Source organism: Genypterus blacodes, unplaced genomic scaffold, assembly GCF_046128005.1.
Source record: "Genypterus blacodes isolate CSIRO-AG114 ecotype Tasmania unplaced genomic scaffold, CSIRO-AGI_Gbla_v1 ptg000067l_1, whole genome shotgun sequence".
Classification (NCBI taxonomy): Eukaryota; Metazoa; Chordata; class Actinopteri; order Ophidiiformes; family Ophidiidae; genus Genypterus; species Genypterus blacodes.
Genome location: NW_027466879.1, coordinates 13,816,479 through 13,827,546, shown reverse-complemented (window position 1 = coordinate 13,827,546; position 11,068 = coordinate 13,816,479). Strand labels below are relative to the sequence as shown.

The following is an 11,068-nucleotide window of genomic DNA, read 5'->3' as shown; positions in this document are numbered from 1 at the left end:
AAGTGCTTAGAGAGCTGCAGGAGCAGAGGCCAGCCCGGTGAGGAGGTGTGAAGGGCTGAGTGTCCAAGCGTGAGCACTGGTGCTTCTACCCATCATTAAATGAAGCCACTTAAAGGAAAAAAGCTCCGCTCAAAAAAGGTCAATACATGGCACTTCTGCAAAGTACTGATGGTTTCATTTACCCCTCTGCAGAACAGGTTGGTGCTGAAAGGGAGGAGCCAACAGTGTGAATACCTGTCTGGAGACACTTCACACACACATCTACTGTAAATGCATTAGCCGCTGAAAATGAATTGCTAAATCTATTATTTTTCCGGAAAACAAAAAGGTTTCCAAAGTTACACTGAGAAGCAAATGATGTACCAACGTTGTGTGATAAAGAGGGATGATTACAAGCCCACTTCCATCATCCATTTTAAGCTCTCTGTGGTTAAATCAAACTTCTTATTACCCCCTGCCCTCCTCGTGCCTTCTTTCCTCGCCTTCTCTCCGTGTTTCAACACACACACACACACACACACACACACACACACACACACACACACACACACACACACACACACACACACACACACACACACACACACACACACACACACACACACACACACACACACACACACACACACACACACACACACACACACACACACACACACACACACACACACGGAGAGAGAGAGAGAGAGACAGAGAGAGTTTATTATGCAGTAACATTACCAGATCCCCTTAGGCAGCTGTGCATCTCTGTATGACTGATGAGGGTAATTTTTTCCCAAACAACAGAATGATCACTTTGCTGCTGAGCACTACAGATCAGATCCTCCCGCCTCCCCGTGTTTCCCCGTCTCCCATCTTCTGTTGAGCTGAAGAAAAAGCACTGCGAAAGGAAAAAGAGAAGCTTGTTACTCAGCCTCCTGGAAGGGCTGGCCCATACACCAACGCCTCTCCCAAATCAAATGAATTAAGAAGAGATGAATACTTAAACCGATCCACCCGATGCGCCGGTTACTCACTGATAATTCTTACTTAGGCTCATTCGACTAAATAAAAGACATTCTAATTCGGTTGTGTCATTGTGTCATTTGGGGATGTGGGTGGGAACTTGTGCTTATTTTGTCCTTGATTACCATAGGGAGCCAATACAATACACATGCCACTGTGAATTATCCTCACAGTAAGGACTGGGCCCAGACACAATGACTTATTCTCTGCTACTACTGAGCACATGGGCTGCACTGAGCAGAGAGTAGTTAGAACTTGTCTGCCTCTCTCTCTTGGCCTCATAGGTTCAGCCTCAGTGGGCTGTCTTTACCTATTCTCCCATCTGTCAGTCACGCACAAAAACAAATCCACCTGTCGGCCAAGAGACCGGGCTGAACAGGGCCGACGCCACAGCTGTCTGGGCATGGCGGCGCCGAGCAGACGCGAACGAGCCAGCGCCCTCCACCGGTGATGGAAAGCCCATTAAGATGCTTATTACCCCACCTGTCAGCTCTATCTCCTCACCTGTGCAGATACGCCAGCCAGCTAATGAAGACAGTCACGCCATTAATGCAGCACCTTGAACGCGAAGTCATGGCTCTATGCTTTTTGTGGTCTCCGTGTCCTTGATCAAAAAGGACTCGCCAACCTTTCAACAACAGAACAATCTGAGCATTAGGAGACAGACATCCTTACCGTCCCACATGACTGCCCCGACAATGAAGCTATTAACACCGCATTACAGAAATTAGAATGATCACAAACATCTAATAGGATAAAGGCTAAGTAGAGTGCAATTTAATGCTTCTGACTTTCAGTGGCTCTTTGAAGGATGTTTTCAATTATAACCGAGCTAATTTAATTCATTGTTTCATAGCAGAAAATGCATTTTAAAGGTTGACTGAGTCGCTATTTCAGAACTCAGGTTTAATCAGTCATGTACATTGAACACTGGAACGTCCTCTAAAGAGATTGACAAAGTTGCCGGGGATCTGCGCTCCAGCATTTAAAGGGACACAGCAGCCCTTCCCTCTTTCCCTGCATGGCAAGCGTCAGTTGTGGCGGGGAGGGTGTTCATCTAAAAGATGAAAGACCTGCGCCTTTAAGAGGGCTGTCTCCCCTTTCCCTCATGCTCCCTCTCAACCACACAGACACTCCTCCTGTGAGCATTTGTGAGGCAGCTCCTGTCCCTTACGTCTCTTTGTGGGGAACAGAGCAGACTTCTGAGAGCATCACTGGAGACAACACAGAGCTCTACAGGGAGGCCACCCCTCATGCAGACCTGCACCTAACCCCCACCCCGAGTCTTGACTCCAGAGGAGCATCAGGCAAAGAGACGGAGACCTAACTTAACTGGAGTACAACATCCCAAGGTCCAAAACAGAGGGTGGAACTAAACAACAGAGTCAACCCAAGAGGTCAGCTATGAGTTGACGACATTACTGGCATCTCAAAACCTAAAATCGCTGGACTGGATCCCTTAGAAAAAGGTGGAGTCTTATTTGAGCTTTTAGTTTCTCTTTGGAGAAGTTTTGTTAGAGAACGCTGAACAAAGTAGTTCATATCTTTACAGCTACTAGGGATGAGAGCATGATATGAAATTCATGCACTAGCAGGAAATGTGATATTTTAACTAAGTTTTTTTCTCTCTGTCTGCACAGCTCTTTCCAAAACGCATTTATGCCGTGAAATTGAGATGCTCTTTAAATAACATCTTGAATGGTCCCGACAGTGCTCTTAATTCACCAGTCAGACGATTATCTTATGTCTCCAGCTCTTTCTGAGCGGCAGCATTAAAGACTCCACTGATAGTGCTCTTGGGAGCCTGGTAATATTTCGTATATGAAGTCTTAAAACTTTACAGCTGTTGACTGAGAGGAGAAAAAAATTGTCACAGGCGTAAGGAAATGATGTTGAGCTGTTTTCCATGTGCATAATTGGACGTATATTAGAGCGGAGCACTGAGGACACCAGAAATGTTCACAGGGTGTGGAGTGGTCAGTGGCCAGAGCCAGTATCTGACCAGAGATGCTGTCAGGCCCCATACAGCGCTGGAAGTAAACAGACAGATCCAAATGGAGAATGGAGTAACCCCAGGGAGCTGTCCTGTCTACCAGAGTCAAACGTACAGCAACGCCGGCCAGCCGTCAGTGGTCAACAACGTTCCCAGCCAGCTTCACCCAGCGTCATTACCATCCGCTCCCCCCGCACTGAAACTAGGGCAGGAAGGGTTCAAAAAAGTCTGCCGAACTGAAGAGGACAGCCCCTGTCCCTTTCCCGGACTGGCCTCCGGGGTGCTGGAGATGCGTGTGAAGGAAGGGAGTAAGATCCGCAACTTAATGGGCTTTGCCATGGCGCGGATGCAGGGAGACAAGTGTGGCGCCGGCGGTGGAAACGTGAGCGGCGCTGGGCTCAGGCAAGTCGTCTTCACCGGGTCAGGTCGCGCCGTCACCAAGACCATCACCTGCGCCGAGATCATGAAACGAAAAGTGGGCTCTCTGCACCAGATGACCAAACTGCGGTACAAGGTGGTGAAAGAGGTGTGGGAGAGTAACGAGGGAGGGGCGTCGGAGATGACGGTGCACAGGACGGTGCCCTCCATCAGCATCCTTCTTTCCAAAGACCCCCTGGACCCCAACGAACCGGGCTACCAGCCTCCAGAGACTCTCAGTGCATTGTGGGAGGAGAAGGAGGGTGCAGACGCCCCGCAAACAGCTTGCAAGAGACCTTTTGGAGCGTTGCCCTACGGCGGCTTCCCTCACTGTAAGAGAGTGTGTTTGGAGGAAGGAGTCTCAGTCCTCCCCACTAACTGACTGGCTGGACGGGCCAAAGAGTGGAGAGGAATGAATCAAAAGAGTTCATCCGGCGTTGCCCTCCACTCAAGCACAAAGCTGAGACAATCAGAACACTCACTCAGACAGAACAGTGCTTTCAGAGGAAGAACTACCAATTCCAGCCTCCAGAGGTCAGTTCGTCTGGAACCTGAAAGCTTGCCTCTGTACATACAGCATTTAAGGGACGTGTTTTTCTCGGCACGTCCATCGTGGTCGCCTGCTTCCACAAAACTGTGATGATGTGTGCCGCCGCTCTTTAAAAATCTTTAACAGATTCTTATTCCATTTCACGTGAACAAAAGAATGAAGCCATTACTTGCACAGGTTCCTGATTCCTGCTTGCAGTAAACTGTGGACAGAATCTTGTATTTGTACCATCGACTACAACCATCTCTTTTCCTCTATGTTTCTCTGCTGTAACCTTTAAAAATACACAAAATAGTCAAAAGGGCAGAATATATATATATAAAACGCTTAAAGCCATTGATGATATGATAAATGCAAATCATACACATTTTATTTGTTTGATTAATAATTATAATGAAAAACAAAGTGAAATAAATTCAGATGGAAATTTTGTTTTGTAGTTTCCTTGCTCACACACCACTGAATGTGCAATGCTCTGATTGAAGAGAAAATCACAGTGTGCTGATGTGTTGATAAGAATAATGGCAGTGAAATTTGTCTGTACAAAAAGCTGATTTAATGACAAAGCTGTTGATAAGGCACAGCCTCCTAAACCAACTGAGTCTGACAGAAACGCCTGGGGCAGAAATACAGGCACAGATTATCATTAAGATAACAACATAACATCAGACAACACAGTGGAGAAAAGGATTAAAACCAGGCATGACGGAGCTTCCTGCAAAATATGAAACCAAAACAACACGCTACAGGCTATAGGCCTCACCACCTACCATATCTATCAGACAATACAGTCGATCTCCTATGATATATAACATCATTTCTTAAGAGAGATAATATGCTGAATGACTTGGTGTAAAAAGAAGTTTAAACAGTTACACTGTGCTTGTTAGGTGACTGAACACATAATTGAAACGGCTGCAGACTATCTCTGGCTTGCGTTGATGCATTTTAACACAATTTAGATAGAAGTGTATTTTCAGGAAAAAGGATCTCTGGGTATTTTCTGAAGCTTAAGAAGTATAAGGCAGTTGCACCAGAAATTAATAAAAAGTACTGGACAGAAGCAGTGGGAAGCCTTTTTATGGATAAAAGCGTCTGACATGTATTTCTTGAAAGGTTGTTCTAAGCAAAAACAGAATAAACCTCTTTGACAGAGCACATTCAACAGAGAAATAGGAGAAGAACTTTTTCCCCACTTAATCAAGGGTGTCTTTTGGGAATAAAAACAAGTGGAACATTGTCTGAGGCTTCTCTGTTGATCTTAATGAAAATCTGCAAATGCACAAGTTGGCCTACTAAGGAAAATTAATCAGAGTGACTCAGAACTGGGGAGACAAATCTGTTACAAGCTAAAAAGACAGGGGGAAAAAAGGAGAGCTTACTTTCTTTAAGCATTTATGTCGGAGTTCATATCTTTCAAACTAATACAAATCCAAACATTCTATATGATGGTGTTGGGGTTAGTGACTTAAACAGTCTAAGGCGTACATAGTGATTAACCTCCTCCTCGATCCCATTAAGTGAATCAGAGCACAGCAGAGCAACCAAGGTTGAATAAGAAATGCTGCGGCTGCAATACACCCCATATGAGGCAAACTGTGTGTCCTCAAGACTGCTGGAAGGTTATCACTTCAGGTCGTTCCTATCACAAAGCTAACAGCTTTCCCCCCCTCCAGAGTCAGTCTGCGATGCAGGTCACACAGATATCGCCCTTATAAGTAAATTCCAAATCGACCCAAATCTGTTATCGTGCATTAAGATTCTGGGCCAAGTGTAAACTAAGGGTAATTAAGGATAACGGCATAGTGTACCTGAGCGAGAGAACAGATAAAGCACAGTGACAAAAGCATTATCCCCGAGCCAAATCCAATGCGTCTGGCAGGAAATAGCACGGCGGACGAGTCAACAAAGTACAACATAAGAATGCAGACAAGGTTATGCACAAGCCGGGAGTCTATTTGGCGAATAATAGTTGTTTACAAAGATGCAGTCAAGGTATTTGGAGGAGATATACCAGGGAAGAGTTTGGCCTAAAACGCAATATTTCACACATGCATACATTTGGTTACATTGACTGCACAAAATATTTAGGGGACTTGAAGCAGGGGAGGGACGAGTAAAATCTTTGATCTGTGACACACACACGCGGTCAAATGATCTTCAAACGGAAAGGAGAGGTGTGAGTCAAAGGCGGGTGGGTGTATTAATAAAGCGTTAGGTCAGACGGGGGATTGTACAAATGGAGGTGCAACTCAATTACACACCGACGCTTTTTGTTCTTCTGTTTAATGTCCACCGAGTGTAACCTGTGTGATGTACGAGTAGCGCTAATGCAGCTTTTTAGATACACCTACCTGCAAAATGGGTATTTGCTTCAAAACAAGCCAGATTATTATTTTTTTAATCCTATACCCAATACAGTAATGCAGAAAAACACAAATGTAATGTATTAAGTTGTTAAATGAAGGGATAATATCAAGTTAAAACTGACCGATTACAAGCACCCACAGCTAAGGACAGAACACTCACCTTCTGTTTACCAAAGCCAATAACTACATGCATTGAATGCGAATGAATTCATTTTGAACTTTACATAATGAAAGTGTTGGCACTCTATTTTTCCTTTCTCTGCCGCTGCAGCAGATGAGAGTTGAGGTCTCGGGGATGGCGTGGGAGTTCGCTATCTCCCAGCCTCCAGATGGCTCCGTCTTCTCTTATCTAGAAGAATGGGTGCTGCCTCAATTTTTCAACTCGTCTTATCTGGGAATCCTTTAAATTGAATATTTACTGGGTCTATGTTTTCTGCTTGTGTTAGCCCTCTGTTGTCGGCATTTCTCTTGCTTGCAGAGATGGGCCAAAAGGTTTGTCTAACTCATACAGACTCTCTGTCTGCCTTGTCAAGTAATGGGACAGTGATTGATTATGTGATTGCCGGGAGAGAATGGAAGGTTAAGCAGTTAAGCAAGGAGCGGTGGAGACATTAACAAATGGCCAAAGAGGGAATCTGTTCAACAATAGAGAAATGTATCTTAGCCAAACATGACAGCAGGCAGACCTCTGTTTGATGTCAGGAGCAAAACCGATAAAAATTAATCACTTTCCATACAGTCTATTGTTTTCCGAGCAGTCAACACCAGAGGTTAAGTGAACACTTAAGCAACCACTGAAAACATCTTATTGCAATATGACTGGATGGGGTCTATCTGCATAAACAAGCTGTGCCACAGCTACTCCCAAGTAAGTGTTTGGTAATGTCTTTCCAAACCATTTTGTGAAATGCCTCCACGTAGGATTAATCAGCACAGCTGAGGATGTAATTGCTGTGCACAAGTCAAAGCTGTAAGAGCAGATAATGAACGCAGACTATAAGGCCACTGGAATCCAGGGCAAGAGAAATGAGAATTTCAGAGCAAAATGTCCTCAGCATTAAAAAGAAAAACATCAAAAAAAAATCAAGGCACACCACATGTACTATAAATAAATAAAGCCTTATTTCAGAAAAAAACAAAACTATGATGGAGTAATTATTTACATAGGGAATGATGTCATGACTTCTGACAGATTCAAAATGCTCCAAAACTAAAATGACATCGCTTAAAGGATTTTCTGAAGTTCTATTTCATTATTTATGCATTCACTTAATAACATATGGATTCATCTGCCAGTCAGTGGTAGATGTTTGATTTATTTGTCTTTCATAAGGGGACGGGTTAACAAAGGTGATGAAGACCAATGAGGGGTTTGTTCTGACTGTTGCTGCCCTCTGGTGGACAAAATAAAAGAAGAAAACTGCAGGAAAAGATGAATTCCCTTGCCTGTGAAACCAAAAGACATTCAGAGGCATTTTAGGTCCTCTGCACAATAAAGCTCAATGTTCACAGAATAAACTACTTTTGTTTGATATTCTAATTAATGACACGATGATCATGTTTTGCAATTACTACACTGAATTTGCAACAAAAACCGAGAGCTGTGGGCCGGGCCTATTTTCTGGATCGTTTAATGGCAATATACATGCTCGGTCTCTGAAAATTTGCCGTCGCTCCTACTTTAATCTCAATGAGTACAAGAGCTACGATCTGCACGTTCATCATCATTCCCTCCCCCTTGCAATAATGAGAGACTTCAGACTCGATTAGCTCAAAGGATTTGATCTGCAAAGGAGGAGGTCTCCCCTAATAGGAATATGCTCTCGTGGTAATGTACACCATGGGCCACTTAGCAGAAAGTGTCCTCTAAATGTGCTGATGTGAAAACACAAGAGGCTACACTTAGTGACTGAGATCTGTGAAAGATCGCAAGAATGGAGAGCCACACGTGCACCAAACAATCAAACAAACACACACACGCAGAGAGAGTTGATGCCAATGTGCACCTCAGCAAAGATAACTTCAGCTGTGTTTCAGTCATTTGCAGTAAAAAGCAGAGGCGGGCCAGTTTGGACTCGCAGTAAAAGCACAATAACGTTAGAGTGAGCTGGAATTTACTGGACTTTTACGAGACGATGCACGATGAGGAGCCATTCTTGCTCGCTCTGGCTCTACTTCTGACCCTTCTGGTGAAATGTGCACATGTGCAGTTTGGGGGTAAGGGGGGGGGGGGGAGAGAGAGCAATTCAGTTGCAATTAATATGGGGACTGAACTGCTCTAAAATATAAATTGTTCATTCTCAGAAGGGGAATTTGTGTAAGTAAAACCACTTTCCACAGACAGTTCTTCCACTTTTGAAAGACATACGCCGTGCTTGCATGTATAATGACTCTTATACATCAGCAGACAAACATTATCCCGAGCCTGAATAGTAAACACGAGTTCAACGTGACTATTAATGTTGCTTTTATCATTCAGAGTACTTAGCATATTTTGTGAAGCTGCCGATGTCAAGAAGACGGACAGAAAGACAATGTGTGTAGGATCAGACTGTTTACCAGCGCCCAGCATGGAGCACATTAATGAGGGACATTAGGTTTTAGAAAGCCCCCGCCATAGATGCCACAGCTGTAATTATTCCATGACAGAGTGACACACTTTCAGTACATTTAGTGCCAGTTAATTCAAATTTCAATCATCTCAGTTTTTGTACTAGAACAATGATTCATTACGTTTTGACGTGGTTTTTGAGAGTAGCTTTAACATCAATTATCCAAACTTTCAAAGAGCATGCCTCAAAACATAATAAACATAATAAAATGTCCACAACTTAAATCACTCATTGGTATTGCTGGACTGTGTCGTCTCTGCGTGCGTTATGGTCAGCTCAAAATTCAATAGTGAAGCAATCAAGCTGTATCATCATTTTGACAGAAGAATCATTATTCAAAAAGACCTTTGGTAGAATAGTTCCACTGGAAGATTTCCTTACCTGCACCCACACTTTCCACCACAATAAAACAAATAAACTGGACAACGACACCAATTATTCTCTTGTCAGATTTTGCACTTTCAGATTACAACGAGGAATTTCAATCTCTTGCACATTTTACATCAAGGTCGACAATATAACTAAATGGTTTGGTTAATTCCAATTCAAACAGTCTCAGTTGGGGGTCTGCTCCTCTCAGTGGGAGGACGGATAAAGTAATATCAACAGACTTGTGATTACTCCATCGACGCAGTAGGGTGCTCCAATCAGAGCCGAATCACTCTCCTCATTATAGACTTCAAGGCCAAATCTCAGTGGGTGGACCACAGAATTAAGCTCTGTATCTTCTCGGTAAAATTAATTGAAAATTCATTCGCGGCACCATGATGCACCCCATCAACAACTAACTCATTCACATTGGCACAAATCACACCAAAAGCAAGTCAAGCACAAACACATCTAGAATTTAAATAAATGCGAGGTCAATGTTTGTATTCTGTTATCCGAAGGACACTGGGAAGCCATCCAAAAATTGTGAGCTGCCCTCCATTGTATCTGACGTTTGTTTCCTTCCAGGACAAAATTCATTAAAAGGCACTGGACAAAAATCTGTTCAAGATCATGAGGTCAGGTCGAATGATTCAACCCAAGTCTTTGAGACGGAAAAGGACTCTGACACACTAATTTACATTAAGAAAGGGAAAGCTTTTTCCATCTCACTTGCTAGTAATGTTTGGGAAGCAGGATGGATCATTTGATAGGTCCATTGCATCATAACCTCGGTTTGAATCTGATGGCCAGTTGGCACCTTTTTATCTAGTCTACATTAATTTTTCCTTGTTTTACTCACATAATACATGCAGAGTGGGTGGACTGAATGTTGTTGTGAGCGAGTGTACCCAACCTCTATCCAGACCATCCAGCTCCACGATCTTTACAAATATTATATTTATATACAAATACACAGTAGCATTATGTCATCTATCATCAAAAACAACTGTCCTACCTGTCCAATGAGATCTTCTCCATACCTAGACGAGGGATTTTCAGAGGGTTTGCACTGACAGGCTACAGGTTTCCAATCCAGGCAGATTTAAGTGCTTTCAAAACCCTTACAACCATAGATGATGGTTTCAATCCCCTGGCCCATCAGCACATAGAGACCTAAAAGCACACAATTAACAATTACTGCTCATAAAGTACTCACACAAAGCAGTGACACCACCACAGGCAAAAGGAGATTTACACACACATTAACAGCGACACAAATTATCATTAACAGCTAATGACTTAATCGTTGTAACATTATGCCATGCTTGGAAAGAGTTACATTATATAGTTTTACGTGTCTAATAATGCCTCTTACCTAAGGGCCGTGACTGTGTCTTGTTGCATAACCCAAAAGGCCAACATGTGCACTTTTCTTCGGGTGGCACCATTTTCCTAAACTTTCCGGAAGTACAATCCCTATGGTCCGGTTTTTTTCGGCCGAGTTTAAATTTTACGACAACCGCTAACTAATGTTGATGTTATGGGTTAATATAATTCAGCCAGCAGGTGGCAACAAAGAGTATATAGCAACGTTGCCTTCCAGGTAGCTCGTAAATTCTACAATCACATGCAGAGTCGAAAAGTCAACATAAACATACGCGTACGGGGTTTAGGTTTAATTCTTGAGTCCAGTGTCATTGCAGAATTTTAATGAATTGGGCAGAGCCGACAAAGACGCAAACTTTACACA

At 43.3% G+C, this 11,068-nt stretch overlaps 1 protein-coding gene across 1 annotated transcript; it reads left to right on the top strand.

Moving 5' to 3' along the window:
* The first annotated feature begins 2,171 nt into the window (after window positions 1-2,171).
* On the top strand, window positions 2,172-4,312 carry LOC143004891 (ribonuclease P protein subunit p25-like). Its single transcript, XM_076156063.1, has one exon. It carries the CDS (start codon window positions 2,961-2,963, stop codon window positions 3,795-3,797), a length of 837 nt encoding a protein of 278 aa, XP_076012178.1. The 5' UTR covers window positions 2,172-2,960; the 3' UTR covers window positions 3,798-4,312.
* The last annotated feature ends 6,756 nt before the right edge of the window (window positions 4,313-11,068 follow it).

What these genes read in the sequence shown, in the direction of transcription:
- LOC143004891 (XM_076156063.1), top strand. Translation starts at nt 2,961, where the DNA reads ATGTTCACAGGGTGTGGAGTGGTCAGTGGCCAGAGCCAGTATCTGACC.